The sequence below is a fragment of the Medicago truncatula genome, chromosome 6, assembly GCF_003473485.1.
Source record: "Medicago truncatula cultivar Jemalong A17 chromosome 6, MtrunA17r5.0-ANR, whole genome shotgun sequence".
Classification (NCBI taxonomy): Eukaryota; Viridiplantae; Streptophyta; class Magnoliopsida; order Fabales; family Fabaceae; genus Medicago; species Medicago truncatula.
In genome coordinates this window covers 10,669,508-10,687,455 of record NC_053047.1, presented here as the reverse complement: position 1 = coordinate 10,687,455, position 17,948 = coordinate 10,669,508, and the positions used below count along the sequence as shown (strand labels likewise).

Below are 17,948 nucleotides of genomic sequence, written 5' to 3'. Positions count from 1 at the left end.
GGTGGGAGAATTTCTAACCTCCATCCAAATCCACTGTTTATTTCTATTGGCTTCAATTATGTCTGTGGTTTTGATGTTTCACTTATACAAGGGGCAAAGAAACATGCAGAACCTATATCACCATATCAAAAAAAAAAAAAAAAAAAAAAACTGAGGTTTAATAGCATTGACACTGCTTTCCATTGAAAATCAAACAGAAAAAACTGAAACATATCTTTTTGGATTAAAGAGACCCACTCCCACACACAATATCAATACTGCCATGTATTTGACTAGCTAATAAAAAGCTAAAACTAATATACTCCACTACAAGATTTAGGTCCAATAAGCTAGAGAACATTTTTAAAAAGCAAAACAAAAACCAACTTTTTCCATACTAATGAAAAACAAGAAAAAGGATAAACCGGGCTTTGGGGTATTCAAAATCACATTTTAGCGGTCTACTGCTTGACATCGTCACTGGTTAAGCTGCTGTTCAAAGAGTCTGCAGGTGGTTCAGTAGGTGAAGTAGGTCCATTCGCTTCTACAAGCTTCTCCCCTGTCCCTGCTGCATCTGGAACAACTGATTCATTCACCAAGGTTCCATCCTGAGATTTCGGCAATACATCAGTTCCAACAGTTGCCGAATCATTGGACTTGTTGACCTGTAATTGAACAAGGTATTTGGAATGTCGAATCAGTATGACATCAATCAAATTGTGTGTTCTTGAATGTATCTTGGTAATCCTCAATTAAGATTTGTTGAAATAAATGAAATGAGTAATTGTAAAGGTGCATACTATCTCTTTTGACAGTTGTTCCTTAGCTTTTTTCTCCTGAATTGTCTTTTCGCGAGCCTCGTAAAATGCAAAATCATCCAGAATGCATGTTTTGCTTGAATGCTCCTTGAAAATTTTGAGAATTTCAACACCCTTCTCAAACTTGACCTGCACAAGGATATAGTTAAGCATTGTTTGTTGAAAGGTGTGTGAGGTTAATGGGAATCGAAAAAAGCCTCTTGAGTGAATACCTCTTGAGTGTCCCTACTGTTTGTAACAGGTTTGTTTTCATTGTTCTCTAGAGTTATGTGTCTCAACACATTATTTGGGATATCCTTAATGATACGCCACTTCACAGAAAAGCAACCAGTCCACCTGTCCTGTTGCCAATACTCGACGGTCCTGTCAAAATCAACTGGACTCACCATCTCAGCTAAACCAACAAATTGGCCACTAGTATTGACCTGTAACAAAAATCATGAGGCAAAGAGTGAGGCCTGGTAAAACAGATAGAATATAGGAATGCCCAACAAAATACTGGATCAAGACGCTAACTCACCGAAAATAGCAAAAATATGGGACAGTCAGCAGACTTCTCCTTGGCTTCCAGATATGCAGCATCTAGTTTCTTGTTGCCATTAGGGGTACTTGTCCACACATTATATTTCATACTCTTGTGGATATCATCCTCACTATAAGATTTGATGACAAAAAACTTTGCATCAGAATAATTCTCAGATAAATCTTCCCCAGTGTACTGTTGCTTGTCGGGAACTGGATGCACTTCTTTATCATCGTCACTCTTAATAGGAAGGTCCTGTCCTTTGAGTAATAATGTGACAGGTCCAAGACTTTTGTCATTTTTATCATCAGAACTATTGGAACCTCTCGGTCCCTTGTTCAGCTCACCAAAGCCATCCACATTTCTTTTGACATGGTCAAAACCACGGCCATAGCTTGTGGATCTATACTTGTTATCATAGGAACCTGTTCTGGATCCATAAGTAGATCCATAGTTAGACCTGCCTCTGTATGTGTTTCCATATTGGCTGTACATCGTGTTGCTTGGGTACATCCCATTAGGATATCCAGAATACGGTCCCAGTCCAGATGAATAGCCATGCAAATTCTGCAACACGGGAACAATAGTTGAGATGAATTTTGAATACATTAATAAAAGCATAAATGTATGTGCAGAAACAAAAAAAGAACTTCCTGCTCTACAGTCAATTAGGTAACAGATACAACGACCTATCAAAACGTGTATCACCGCAACAATAGTCCTAGCCAGAATCAAATATCATGAAAAGTTCATATATAAATAGAGAGATGGTTGAGTATAATAGCTTCAATTGTGAACTTAAGATAGGAAACTATACATACAAAAGAAAGGTCGTCATGCAATCAAGCTTAAGTTGTAAAGGGCAAAACAAATGTAAGCAAATACTTACATCCAGTCTAAAGGTTAGAATCAAGGAGTGACGGAGTGGACATACCGAGTATTGTGGAAGTGGCTGGGAAAGAGATGAATTCCTTTGAGAGGAAAAATCTTTGCGAGGCACAGCTGGTGTAGAATATCCAGTTTTTGATCCATTCTTTGACTGCCTATCAGAAAATAGCAAGGGATCTGAAGGGTACGATGGTTGAGTCCCATAAGTACCAGCATATCCTGACACAGGAGCATACGCAGCATAGCCAGCCCTTTGGTAAGAATCATTTGACACATTGTTATTTGAAGAATACCCATTGGTCATAGTAGTGGTGCTTCCTTTATTCATGACTGACGAAGGGACATGTTCAGCAGTAACAGGGGTTGAAGTTTTCCCTCCATGGACATTGGTCTTGTTAGCAGTAGCACCATATGTCCCATTGGCAGAAGCTGAAGGCTGATAATAAGAAGGATACTGGTACTGCTGCAGCCCATAGAGCTTATCATCATGTGGGAGGGATGGAGATGTGCTGGGTGACGGATACGATCCATATGGTGCATAACCATAACCTTGAGGGTACATGTAAGAACCACTGTCTCCATAAACACCCTGTAAGTTCATTAAACAAAACCTGGTTAAAATTGCTCAAGGATCCAGCTCTTCTGTTAAGTATAATTCATTGTATAAAAACGGCAAGAAAAAATGATCAAACTGAAACTAGATTAATAAAAAGTCTAGGATTAGTGATCATCGGAAAAAGAAATCACAAATAATGCAATGCAAATGTTCATGTTTATGAAAGAAACAAAATTGAATTGTGATTTAGAGTATTAAGCAACAACCCACATCATCAGATTTTGAAGTCAATATATAATAGAAATTACCCAACACCCAATAGAGCTAAAATCTTATCCCAACAGGCTTACACCATTTCAAAAACAATACCCAATTATTAAAAGTAAAAAATATATGCACACAATTATCTCGAAGTCTAGTAACTAGAATAAGAAGTACATACCTGTGCCATTCCTCCATTAGCATTCACATAATTTTGGTAAACATTCCAATCGTTCCAATCGCCTTGCCCATCATAGCCTGCAGCGGTAGATATTCCCATAAACACATCATTTTTTCCAGAAAAAATACAAATTTCTCCAATAAACAACCTCCAAATTATCCACTCAAGTCATAACACCTTACCTTACCTCCATAATAGTATGAAATAGAAGGATGTCCATTAGGAACATAGCTAGCATTTGGATTAAATGTCTTCGGCACCTCGTTAGCTTGACCATGTCCAGCCTGTGCACAGAAACAGATTATAAGACTCAAGTAATAGACGACAACTCCATATATCAATGCTATAATACACTCCTAAATCCTCACCTTCTTTGCAGGCTCTGGAACAGCGATGGTCCTAGGCTCAGCAGAATCCAAGGACAAATTCTGCATTAAATCTGCAGCTTCTAAAACAATGAAGGTAAAGGAAATTCAGTTTTCATTGAAAGAATCATTTCACAAATCACAGGCATAAGAAAATACACTTGCAATGAACATAGAGGAAAAAAGAAAGAAAAAGTTCAAGCAGCTCAACACAAGTATACTCTATAGTAAAATTCACAAAGAGAAGCTATGGATAAAGTAGACAGCAAGTATTTGGACTCCCACACTACTGTGATATAACCTCTATTTGACAGCACTTTGAACTAAATAGTGAATCGTGAAACAATAGCAACTGACACCAAAAATTTATAACAGTAATATAATTTAAATTACTGATTTATCTTAAATTCTACACAATAGTGCTCTCTGCCATGCACAATCGATTACACTGCTATAGCCACCATTTGACAGCATGGGATCACAAACATATAAATATTCTTAAACATTTGCCAAAGAAATCACCATGTAACACAGTTCAGCAAACACGGGTCAAAAAAACACATTTCAATGAACAAAATGAAAAAGCCAAAAAAATCTGAAAACTCAGCACACAGTAAATTAGGTCAGTTATAAATTAGGCCAGCACACAATTACCACTAATCAACTATATCTCCACAATCACATCATGGCAGCCTCGCATCCACCCACAATTTAATATCTTGATTCCACTGGAATCAATAATATACATAATTCAAAACAAAGTTACAATATATTACAGTAAAATTCAGCAAGAGAAGTTAATTAACCATAGAAAAAAAAATAATTACACATAATTCATAACCTTGTAAATAATACATTATGGTAAAATTCAGCTAAGACAAATTAATCAACACTAGAAAACAAAAACCCTAATTACACACAGTTACGCGACCATAATCACTTTAGATTGATCACAGGTAAGAACCCCAAATAAATCAGATAAAACTTCTGTGAAATTCAGCAAAACTCTAATTAATCACAGATAAAAAAAATCCTAATTCTGTGAAATTCAGCAAAACCCCAATTAATCACGATAAAAACACTAATTCTGAGAAATTCAGCAAAACCATAATAACCCTAATTCAGTGAAATTCAGTAAAACCCTAATTAATCACAGATAAAAAAAATCCCAATTCTTTGAAATTCAACAAAACCCAAATCACGCATAAACACATAAAAAAAACTCAAGAAATGAAATGAATCAGCACAAATAAACAATTCAATAAAATTGAATTACATAAACAAACTATGGGAGCAAATTTCAATAAATTAAGAAAAAAGAGAGAGGCATCCCTTTTTCAAAAACCCTAATTTGAAATCCAAATTAACCAAAAACCCTTTTCAAATCCTTCAAAAACCCTAATTTCACAAGAAAAACCCTAATTAATCAAGAAAAACCCTTTTCACAAAAAAATGAACCAAACCCCTCACTACGCACACAAAAATATCTGAAGAAATGAAATTAATCAGAGAATTAAAACATCGAAAAAATTGAATTCCAGAGAGAGAGGGAGGGAGGGAGGGAGAGAGAGAGAGGTAGAGAGAGGGAGAGGGAGAGAGAGAGGTAGAGAGAGGGAGAGGGAGAGAGAGAGGTATACTTGTGGTGTCAGGTGAAGAAGCAACAACGGTTGACATGGTGGAAATCGACGGCGCAGCTGATGAGAGAGAAAGAAGAGAGAGAAAGGGTTTGAGAAGAGAAGAAGAGTTACGTATTTATAAAAGAGAGAGAAGCTTGGAGAAGGGGTCGCCGCTAGAGTTGGGGTTTTGGACTTTTCAAGTTAAAAAGCCCAACTAGTATTGGGTCTTTGTGCAGTCGAAAAATGGTGCAATCATGTAGTCGGCGAAGTCAGGAACGTCTGATCATGATTGGATGATTTAGATTTCAATATCGAAATTTTATAATGAATAAAAAAATTATCTTGATCGGATGGTTGTAAGATGTTGAGTAAGTTGTTCTGATTCTCGAATACTATATATCACTATTCTAACACATTCTCTTTAGTCAGTTAGAGAGTGGGAAGATGTAAGAACACACGAGTGATCCTCTACATTCTCTTCTTTTCTTTCATTTAGAGAGATAAAGACATAGAAAAAACTTGAAAAAAGTATAAAATAATTGATGATGGCAGACCCACTATGTATTTTGTGTGTGTCTATCTATCTCCAAATTACATACTCCATTTATTTTGACAAATAAAGGGGATCCTTACTCAAAACACAGACTTTCTAACGCACTTCTCAAAGTATAACGCGGTTGGGTAACTCAAATAATATTCCATTCTTCTCACAAAATTCTTTAACAAATGTTACTAACTAGTGTTAAATTGATTAGTTTCTCCGATTTATTCATATTTGAATCCAGAAATTCAAACTCCTTATTTTTTAGATCAAATTAGTTGAGTTACCCAATCCCTTAATAAGAACAAATTTATTTTAAAATATAATCTTATAAAATTTAAATACGAAAATAGATATAACAAATTATTAGTTTTTTTTTAGATTTTCAAATTAATTACTTAATTTCAAATTAGTTTTTCAAATTAGATTTTAAGAAGGGAATAAAAATTTAAATACGAAAAATAGATATAATAAATTATTAGTTTTTTTTTTTTTAGATTTTCAAATTAATTACTTAATTTCAAATTAGATTTTAAGAAGGGACAGCTCTTAGATAGACTTTACTAATCTTTCGATCACCTTTTTTCTAGAGGGTTAACATAAAAAATTGAAAGTAATATTTTTGAATTAAATTTATTGAAAAATTATTTAATATTTTTAAATGAAATAGTATAAATGAAAATAAAAACGAAAATAGTAAAAAAAAAAAAAAAAAAAGAGAGAAACAAAGAATGAAAAAAAAAAATGAGTGTTTATTATTTTTTATTGTATGTTCTCTAATGTTCTTTTTCCTCTTCTCTCTAAATCTTTACTTTCTTCTTGTTAGGATAGGATTGTTTGTTTTAATGATAAACCCTAGATTGTTTGTTTTAGGGGAGTTCTTGTGCTAACGCGTAGTGTAAACCTACTTAAAAATTGAATTCTTGTTAATTAAAATATTCCTAATTTTACAAATTTCATGCTTCTTAGTAATTAATGTCTGGGCTAATTTTACAAATGTATTAAAGAGTGTTTTGTTTATATTATTCTTCTTTTTCTCTTTATTTAATCTGATGCTCGCGAAGATAGTTTTTCTTTTCTAAATTATAACTTTTGATATTATCACAGGCTTGTTTAAATTTTGGTCTCAATTCAATTTTTTGACCCAATTTTTTATTTTCTTATTGGAAGAAACGTGGCATAATCTAAATCGTAGTTGCACCTAAGATTATTTGGTTTTGATGATGTTTAATTTTGATGCATGGTTCTGTCTCATCTTTATATCAGGATGTTATATCATTTAGCCAAACTTGTTTCTATCTTGTTCACCTATATATATAGTTGCTTCCTCTCTTTCTATCACTCATTGAATCAGATTGCAAAAACACTCTAGAGTCTTTTCTCTCTATTTTTTTAAAAAAACTTCTTCAGATTAAACACATTTCTAAGAACACTTATATGATTTGAGATCTAGATTGTTAGGGTGTTATTGGATAATTGTAAGTTTGGTTTCATTATAGGATATTGATAGAGCATCAAGGATTTAAAGGAAAAAGAGGTACTTTTCATTTCCAAAGTTAATTGTGGGGGTTGTTTCTCAAACAATCAAGGTTGAAGAGGATCAAAGGGATGTCATGTCAAAGAAGATTTCTTGCGCAAGAAGTTCGAAGGATTGCATGCTAGCTTGATTTGAAGACCTTGGGATTCATCCAATTCCAAATTCAAGAAGCTTGAAGATGGCTTTGAAGTGGTTACACAGTGTAGAAGATTTAAAATCATGGTGATTGCATATTGAAGGAACCTTTGTAATAACTCCTATAAACACTTTCATCGTTCTAGTGGAAGCCTATAGAAAAGACGTTCTCTTCTACGAAGAGAGGATGTACGCCATAACGAGGACGATTAAGGGAACCTCTGTAAATCAAGTGTTGTATTTTTCCTTTATCTTTAATTTCCGCAAATTTACTTTGATAAACGATGATGGTGATATATTAGGTTAATTACGGTATGCTTTGTGATCGAATCATTTTTAAAATTTAATTTCCAAGAACATTGTTTAGATCAACACATTCATCAAGTCAATCACCTTTCATATTAGAAATTAACTTATCGCATATATCAAAGTTCTTTAGTTTCTTGTGATAGTTATTTCTTATTTAAGATTAGGTTTGGTTTGATATAGTTATTGGTTTTGTGGATTATATTATGTATTAATAATTGATTAGTTAATAACAATTCAAGTGTGAATTTTTCGTTCTAATTTGAATTGTTGTATCATAGCTTATTGTATTATCATTGAAGCTATTACGTAATTCAATATAACATACAATTTCAAAAGAGTTTTGTAAAACCACGCTTTCGGGAAAAGTTTTCATAAATGAGGATAATCTATTCACTCCCTCTCTAGCTTACTGTTGTTCTCGTCATATCGGCCAACACTAATAAACTAATTTGGCAAACGACATGTTCATAAATAATCAATGGGGAATCATTTTCACAACCCAAATTGACCAAAGCACAAACACATATTCGATCGAGATTTAGAAGGATTTTAAAAGTTATTTTTATGATGAAAAAGTCTCGCGACATTCGATAAACACTTTTGTTTGATTAAAAAAAAATGTCTAGTTCAATTAGGGTTTTCTAAACTTTTACAAAAATCTTGCGGTATTCAATCAATACTTCTTACAACTTATCAAAAGTCTTATGTTATTAGAAAAAAATCTCTAACTTTGATGAATTGTTTTAAAGATATGATTTTTAATGGATTTTGATGAAAATTTTAGTGATTTTTTACCTTTAAAAAGTCTTTCCTCACATCATGAGATTTCAATGGATTCTCATTTCTCATTTACTTCTACCTTCTCATTTCAATGGATCTCTCATCTCCAATTTTCCACTCCAATTTTGTTATGTCTTTTATACATTTATATTTTTCCCATTTCTCATTTTCTATACATTTTTATTTTTTTCATTTCTCCTTTTCTCTAATGCTCTTTTCCACTTTGTCAACCCTTGAAAATTATTGTTGGAGAGACATAAAATAAAAAAGGTTGTATTCTTCTTCCATTAGTGAGAAGTCGAATTCTCCATGAATCTTCAAAAAAGATAGGCAACAAACCAATACTCTTCCATAGGGTATTTGTAAGGTACAAAATGTTTGAGATGGTCAAAATATTATGAGAGGCACATCTAAGATATACTTCTCATCGACCAGGAATAAAAAGAAAACATTCCAATACAACAAATCATTTAATCATAAAATGATGGAAAACTAATCATGATCAAAGCTTTAGAATTTATTTATTATCTTCTTCTATTCACCCGTATAACTTTTAATTTTTGCGAAAATTTCATTAAGTCCTCTCAACTCTTATAACTTCATAAAATACTTTGAAATTTTAAGTTTGTATTATATATAAATCCATTAAAATCCAAAATTAAAATCCTGGTTGCAAAAAAAGTCTAAAAAATAATAATTTAAAACTCGTTATATTCTTACAGAGTCTTTTATTTATTTATTTATTTATTTATTTTTGCCAAAACAGTCTCCTAAAATCTTAATTCAATGCACCCCATAACTTCATGATATTAGTGGCATACATTCACTTTTCAATTAACAATATATGAACTCTCTTCACTTCTCGTCCAAACCCAATAGTTTCAGGTTGGTCCCAACTTCGTCCCACATAATTTTTTTGACAAGAAATGTTCAAATAATAGTGTAACATCAAGCTTGAACCGGGCTGAATTGTTCGTTGGGTTACCTCTAACTTTTCCTTTCCCTCAAAAAACTCTTCCTATTATGCGTGTTTATTTTTTCAGTAACCTATTTTAGTACAGAAGAACATAAAGAACTACCTTTCCTAGAACCCAAAAAGAAAAAAGTCGGGTCAAGATTGACTAATTTTGAACTTCCGTTACTAACTCTTTTAATCAATCATTTCTCTCATCTAAATCATTTATTTTAGGATCGTGATAATATTTTTTGTATCCTTAAGACACATGGTAAGAATTGCACAAATATCAAGTATTTATTGAGAAAAATTAATAATTAACTTTTTTCATAAATAAATACGAACAATTTTTAATACATAATTTATATTCTTGTTATATTATCATGTGCCCTTAGGACATATGTTAACATTTTTTATTTTATTTTAATCATTCATCTATCTCTTAAATACACTAAAATCATCGAAGTTATTCCACCCCCAACTTAATCAAACATCAAACTGATCAAATTCTCATTCCAATTTTTATTATCAGGCAACAATAATATTAGATTATTGTTGACTTAGGCAACATCGAACCATAAAAAATCCAGCTTTTGTCCCACAACGAATTTGAATTCAATAAACATAGACACGGACATCGGATACGACACTAATGTGATTACCTCAAAAGGAATTCATCAAAATGAAGAAGGATGAAGACGAACGCATATATGAACACGGCACCGATGTAATTAAGTTGACATCAATAAAATTTTGAAAAAATAAGTGTCGGTGCAACAATGGTAGTAAGAAGAGAATACTCATGAATAGTTTAGATGTATGTATCGGTCAGCAAACAAACTAATTCATGAACTTATTTTACTTTATGGAGTTATAATCTATATAATATAAATTTAGGACCTATTTCATGTCCCATTATGGAAGTTATTTTCTCTTCTTTTGGTTATGACATGTGGCACTCTTCCTCAAGCATTTGCATTTGCTCCAAATCTCAACATGTGGCACTCTTCTCTCATGCATTTCATATTTAATGCTATCCCAAATTAATTTTTATAACCATTTATATTTTTGATTTTGATATTATAAATAAATTGCAATATTAATATTCCTAAAAAAACATTATTATGATTATTATATTTTAGAGAAAAACGTTATTATGATAGTAACCAAAATATGCATTGTAGTTTCAAATTAAATTTATACACCAATATGCATGATTCTATATACTACTTTTTAGAATAGGCCTACTATCTCTTCAAAATAAAAAGAATATGCCTAATATTGTGCATAATTTTTTTTCATAATATAATAATTAACTATAGTAGTAATATATTATTGTTTTTATTATGAATGACGTCTATAAATTATTGGATTTCATAAAATGATACTAATATATTAGAATTTTGCAAAGAAAGAAAATAGTACTAATTGATATATTATTAACAAGAAGATTAATAAATTGTTTTTTAATTTGTTGGATTACAAATATATTATTTCTTAAAAACAAATAGTACTAGCATATATTTATTATTAATATTACGAAAAATATATATTCATGTAATTCCTCATTAGCCAAAGAAAATTACCACAAAAAATATTAAATTAAAAATATTCAGATCTTTGGAAGAATAAAAATATACCATAATTAACTTTGTTGACTTTGAAACAAAAAAAGGAATAATAAAAAAAACCATTACAAATGCACTAATATGATTAACATAATATGATTTTGTTTCTGATTTCAAATGTGTGACTTTTTGAAAATTAATGGATATTTTTCACATTTATTTTATCCGTAAATCAAGGAAGTGATTTATTTTTATTTTTTTAAGAAATCAAGGGAATGATTATTGTTATTACTTGATGATTTTTCCTATAAATATTGTTTATGATACTCACAAGTTTTACATCATTTGGAAAATGCAACACAAATTTTCATATTATTTTCTATGACTCCTATTTGAATAATCATTTCAATTTTCATTGTTTTTGTTTTTAGACTTTGATTTATATGTGATTGAAAAATGTTAATCTCTCATTCTCATTAACATATATTGCCGTTTTCATTTTTAATTTAGATTACATAAAGCTTTTATTTTTATATCTTTTATTGTTTTTTAGTTTAGACAGGGAGACAAAGTGATTAGAAACTGTGACGCACAAAAAGTCGTTTACGAGGAAGAAGAGTCATATGATGGAGCATTGCAAAAGACATTGATAATAAGCGTTTGAATTTAGTGTATTAAGAAATAGTGCACTATTCTTTAATTGTTTTTTTTTTCAAATACAAGAATGACAAAGAAACTGAAGATTGTATTTATTATATTGGAAATTTTAGTGCACCTTTCACGTAATTTGTAATCTATATAATATAAATTTATGACCCATTTCATAGATTTTTATGGAAATGAATTACTATTGTTTTGGTGTTGCCACATGTCCCTTTCTTTTTTACAAATACTCTCACCATATTGATCCTCACAAAATGCTCTCACAACATTCATCCTCAAAAATTTGTATTTAATGCTTATGAATAAAAGGAAGTTTTTCAAATTCAAATTCAATTTTATTTCTAATATTTCATATTAAATTAAAAATCAAACATTTTGAATTCAAATAATACAGATTTAAATCAAATAATTTTAATTTAAATATTTAATTTCAGATATTATATTAAAACAAATAATAAAATTTAAATATTTTAATGTCAAAGAGATCAAATAATTGATATATGCCAAATAATAAAAATATGATTTAATATAGCTTATATAAGCTTTAAACCAAACAAAAAAAATTGAAAAATAATATAACCTTATCAACTCATGTTTCTTTTTAACCAATTCACATTTTTATGCTTTTATGAATTAATAAAATTAATGAATTAATGAACTTAACTAATTTTTATTTTTATTTTCATAATAATAATAATACTGTCAGACAATTTTAATTTTTTCTTTTAAATAAAATCATATTTTTCATTGAAATCAATATCTTAATTTTTATTTTCATAATAATAATAATAATAATGTGATACAATTTATTTGTTTAATTTATTCAAAAATAAATTATTTGTTTAAAACTATGTAAAACATATTTTATATGTAATTGCATTAAAACAATTAAACACGATATGTTTTGATTTCCTTAACAATAGGGAAAAAAATTAAAGAAATATTTATTGAGGCAAAAAAAAAAAAAGAAGAAGAAAAACTTCTAATTTTTATGTGAGAGTGTTTTAACAAGTTATAACTAAAAAGTTAATAAATACACCTTAAGGTGTATGTTGCTATAACACATCTTCTAGAAAAAGCAAGTGGGTGTATTCTAGCAAACCCCTATCTATATATATATATATATATATATATATATATATATATATATATATATATATATCTCGTATGATTCAATTATTTGTATAAATAAAAAATGTAAAGATTGCATCATTAGCTCAAATAACATCAGAAATTGATTTCGTTTTTTATATATCCTTTGAAAGAAAATTGAAATATCAGGTTCGAATCGTTCGGCTGTGGCTTGCGAGAAATTTGAAGAAGGACAAATGGTTTTACGCATCAAAGAAATTTGGAATAATGTGGCAAATATTTTTTAGATGTTTATATATATATAGTAGGGATTGTATTATTCATTTATTTGTATAAAAATTGTAGAGAATGCATTAGGAACGTAAACATCATAGATGTTTACTTTTTTATTTTTAAGAACGGTGTTAGACTTGATTTTTTTTGTTTGTTATATATTGATTCTGTCAACTGACTGAAGGTGTCTATTTTTATTCTCATATATAAATTTATGAATCTCTATCTCTATTATAAACATTTCAATTTTGCTCAAAAAAAGAAAAAACATTTCAGCTACTCCCTCCGTCTCTAATTATAAGACCCTTTTGAGAATTTTTTTGTCCCTCTTTATAAGACCCCTTTGTTATTTCCAACTACATTAATTATTTCTTTACATACATGCCATTATTTATTATATATTTTTTTCTTCAATCAACAATAAATAATATGTTGAAAACATAAACTAACCTTCTTTCTTAAAGGATAAAATTGTAAAAACAATAGTGATTACAAACAACTTTAATACAAATATCCACTATGTTAATTCTCGTGATTTTGACAAAAGGGTCTTATATATAAGGACGGAGGGAGTATTTTATTTTAATAGTACACATGGCAACCTTTTGTTCATAGGAGCATTTAATGTTTTGTTTCACATAAACATCAAAATAAAAAAGTACTAATGAGATTTACACGTTGAATTACTCTGATGAGCCGCAACCGATGAGTTAATGAGATTCTTAATTTTTTTTGATAAACATTGTCTTAACTACTAATGAAGCATTGATTTCCGAGAAAAAAACTTATTTAGAATTCAATGATATTTCCATAACCGAATTATACGGTTTCATAGACAAAAAAAAGAAAAACAAAAATAAGCACAATTCATTATTTCTCACTTTTTTTTAGAAGCGGGGGTAACTTCTCACTTTAATTTGTGTTATTTTAATTTATCAATTATGATAGTTATTTTTTGGTAGATACAAATTATTTTTTTGAAAGCGGTATTTTTTTTTTTTTTTTTTTTTATTTTTTTTATATTTTTACAATCATTTTGTTTTTGGTACAAGATTTTTACAGTCATTTAGTGAGCAATCAATGTAATGACAATTGACCCAATTTTTAGTGTGATTGTTTCATTTTTCCATTTACGATACTAATTACTAATTACTAATTTCAATCAATGTCAATAATTACCAAATTCCTTTGATTGTGATTGCCCAACACATTTGATTTGCACTCTTTTACTATAAATATTGCTTACAATTGTCAATATTTTTCACACGATATCGATAATGCTTCTCTCAATTTTAAAATTTCCTGCATTCAAGCATTTTTTCGCTCTAACTATCCTTTTTTATTTTTTTTCAAATTCAATATTGTTATTTTATTTTAAATTTTTCTGTCATTAACTCAAACATTGTTGTTTGTCAATATTTTCACACGATATGGATATTGCTTCTCTCCATTTCAAAATTTCCTACATTCAAACATTTTAAAACAATATTAATTGATTAAGAAAAAACCACTTTATGTTACAGTTTAATAATAGAGTTAAGAAAAGATAAACTTATGCCCAACAAAAAAGTTTGATGATAGAGTTAAAAAATTGGCAAACTTATGTGCATGTTCTTTTGTGTTTTTTATGTGGTTTTTCATATAAAATTCTCATTATTAACAATGATTTTTTAAATTCCCTAAAAAAAAATCAATGAGTTTTTAAATCTACAATATTCTCAAAGTTTGTTATAGTCACAATAGGTAAATTTTATGTGATGAACCATACGAAAAACAAGTAAAAAAAGTTATTTTTATGAATGAAAATATGTCATTTATCTTTGTGAAATTTTCATACTAACTTATCATATCATTTTACCATTTAACTCTATTCAATCAAATTGCATCATCATACCTTACAAAAAATCAGTTTCCATACTGAGTCTTTGACTCTCCTCCTTTTAAAGACTATTCATTTATTAAATTGTTTTAATTCTACAATTTTTTAATATTTCAACATTAAACATTTTTTCTTTTATTTCCTTTTTTGCACATAATGTAATAAAATTTCATCGCAAATTTTTCGATCAGTACAAAAGTATATCGATTTGGTTGCATTTTGTTTGCTATAAATATTGTTTATGCATTTAACATTCTCCACACCATTTTCCGATTGATTCAAATTATTTGAAATTCTTTAAAATAATTCTGCTTTCGTGTTTAAATATAATTTTAATATTTTATTAATTTTTTTCTTTATGTGTCCGCGATGTATTTTGTTACAAGCTTCCATGTTTAAGTTTATGTTGTACTTTATCATTTGAAATAATATCATGTGAAGCAATTTATGTCATAGTAAATTTTTTGATTAATTTTGTATATATTTATTGGTTTGACACACACGTACATAAATAAATAAATAAGTAAAATACATACATTCACACAACACACACATATTAGTCATCTAAATATATCATCCTTTTGTTTCAAAAAAATTCTTCCATTTTTTGTTTAATATTTTAGTCCCTTTTTCTTTTTTTTTTACAAAAGTTTACGTTTCGTGTTTAGAACGACTTCAGTTTTTATTAATTTAACTATAACTTTAAATTAAAGATTAAATTTAAGGTTAAATAGTAATATTATTGAAATAATTATATTTTATCATCTTATCGATGATATGTCATCAACAAAAGTCATTTGAATACAAAACATGAACTTTTGAAAACAGAAAAGTTAGAGACAAAAAACGTAAGTAATTTTTTTTAAAAACCAAAATAGCCAACCGAACTAGCAACATGTAGAAATGGATTTGAAATCTTGAGAGGAGCGTCCCGGCCAACACCACCACAACACCCCAACTATGGTTTTAAGGAAATTTTTAGAGGACTAAAACTGAACGTTAATATATTTATAGGGAATAAAAACATATTTAATATTATATAAGGTCCATAAGTTCTAGCTTAACTAACAAAAATACCTAAATTGATAGGTCACATGGTTTGAACAAAAATAAAAAGAATAAAAAAATATAACAATATTTCTAAATTCCAATAAATGTTAGACACTATTTTGTATCCTAAAAAAAACTTTTGTATCCAAAGACAATCAATAAATAAATGGAAGTATTACTAATTTTAAATCTACTCATAAGATGAGTAACACTACATTAATAATTATGCTAGATCACTCATCTAAAAAATTTCTTATAGACCACTTTCAAATTCCTCATTTTTTTTTTTCAATGTTCAAGTTTCAAAATTCAGCAAAACCTATCATCTATATCAATACATTGATGTGAATATTATAGTACAAAATAATTGGCATTGAATTAATCTTTTTTTTTTTTGAACAAATCAAAATGGAATATCTTTTTTTTTTTTTATAAGCAAGGAACGTAGACAGACATCAAGAGGCATCATCGACATCCCAATTAGGTTGGCACCTCAAGAGACCTCCATCCTATGCCGCCACACTCTAAAAAATTTATTAAAAAAGGGGGAAAAATAATTACCAAAGGAGGGGGGACTAGACCAAAACCCTCAAAAAAACGAAAAGAGAAGGAGACAGAAAATAAACAGAAGAAACAATAAAAAGCAATCAAAAAACATATCATGAGGATCTGTAATTTGGAAGTCCACATCTATCCCTATAGAAATCAAGCCTTAAATCAATAGGAAGAGTGTCTAGCCAGACTACACCAACACTGGAGTGATCCATAGAAGCCAGCCTATCTACACAGCTGTATCCTTCACGAAAAATGCGGGAAGAAATAACCTAAACCTGTAAGTGTTGGGCATATACATAATTTTTTAAAGCAATCCGAGAATTAAAGTTACTGATACCTCTAATATAAATGAACATAAATGACAAGGTTCGGCTTATATAAAGAAAAGTTTAAAAGGAAAGTTTACAACTCACCGTCACCACTCTTTTTGATATATATATATATATATATATATATAGCATCACTTTTGTTAAAATTATAAATTTTGAATTCCAATAGTCGTGGCCGAAAAGCCTCAATTTTCTATTCAAAATAAAAGCCTTAACTTTAGCATATTTTAAAATAATAATACTTAAATATTATTTTGATCCCTTCGCTTATTTTAAATATTTAATTTGGTCTCTTATGTTTAAAATTGGTTAATTGGGTCATTTAACTTATTTGTAAAGTTCACATGAAAACTCTCTAATGATCATTGCATCATAATGATTCTCGAGGTATAACATTTAATGAATTTGTAAAAAAATCACAATAAATTTCTTTTTAATAAAAGAAAATTATGGTGAGGGAATGTTGACTTTGTATAAGGTAGGGAATTTTGATTGAGCCATGCTATATGGCACGACACAACTCACCCACAAACACACACGACACATTGAAAAACAAGTAACTTGCTTGGTAAAAATAATTCTAACACTTCAAATGGCAAGACTCAATTCACATAACACTTCATCTTGCTTTTTTACTGAAAAAAGTTATTGGTTTTATTGTTCCTAATGATTTGAATTGTTTGGTCAAACACATTCACCAAAAAAAATAGAATCAATTAACGAAACACCACATTTTTAAAAATGTCTAATAAGCATGTATTTTGTTAACTTAATATGACACATAAGTGTTCTTCAATGGTTAAATCTCAACAAAGACCAAAAATGAAAGAATTTGAATCAATACAGGTTTAATAAAAAAATATGGTATGATAGCAAACAACTTGAAAAAACTTAAATTTAATATTTTACAAAACAATTAGACTAAATAAAAAAAACGCCACATCATTTTAAAATTTCTAATAAGAATGCATGCATTTTACCAAATAGAAGAACACATCAACATTTGTCTATTGTTAGAGTCCACAAAAGATCAAAAGTGAATGAATTTGAAATAATATAGATTGAATAAAAAATAATGCATGAAAGTGAATGACA

General features: G+C 29.1%; 1 protein-coding gene across 3 annotated transcripts; it reads right to left on the bottom strand.

Annotated features, from left to right (window-relative positions):
• Positions 1-151: 151 nt before the first annotated feature.
• Positions 152-5,366, bottom strand: LOC11422103 (YTH domain-containing protein ECT2). Of its 3 annotated transcripts, none has more exons than XM_024785663.2 (9): positions 5,209-5,366; positions 3,575-3,654; positions 3,394-3,490; positions 3,207-3,283; positions 2,255-2,797; positions 1,318-1,887; positions 1,010-1,222; positions 780-926; positions 152-644 (listed from the first exon to the last, which is right to left on the bottom strand). In XM_024785663.2, the coding sequence occupies exons 1-9, from the start codon at positions 5,243-5,245 to the stop codon at positions 441-443; spliced, it is 1,968 nt and encodes a 655-aa protein (XP_024641431.2). In that variant the 5' UTR covers positions 5,246-5,366; the 3' UTR covers positions 152-440. The 3 variants fall into 3 exon arrangements, with proteins under 3 accessions (XP_024641431.2, XP_024641432.2, XP_024641434.2); XM_024785664.2 differs by having other exon boundaries at positions 3,389-3,490; positions 5,209-5,255; XM_024785666.2 differs by lacking the exon at positions 5,209-5,366 and adding an exon at positions 4,226-4,305.
• Positions 5,367-17,948: the final 12,582 nt, after the last annotated feature.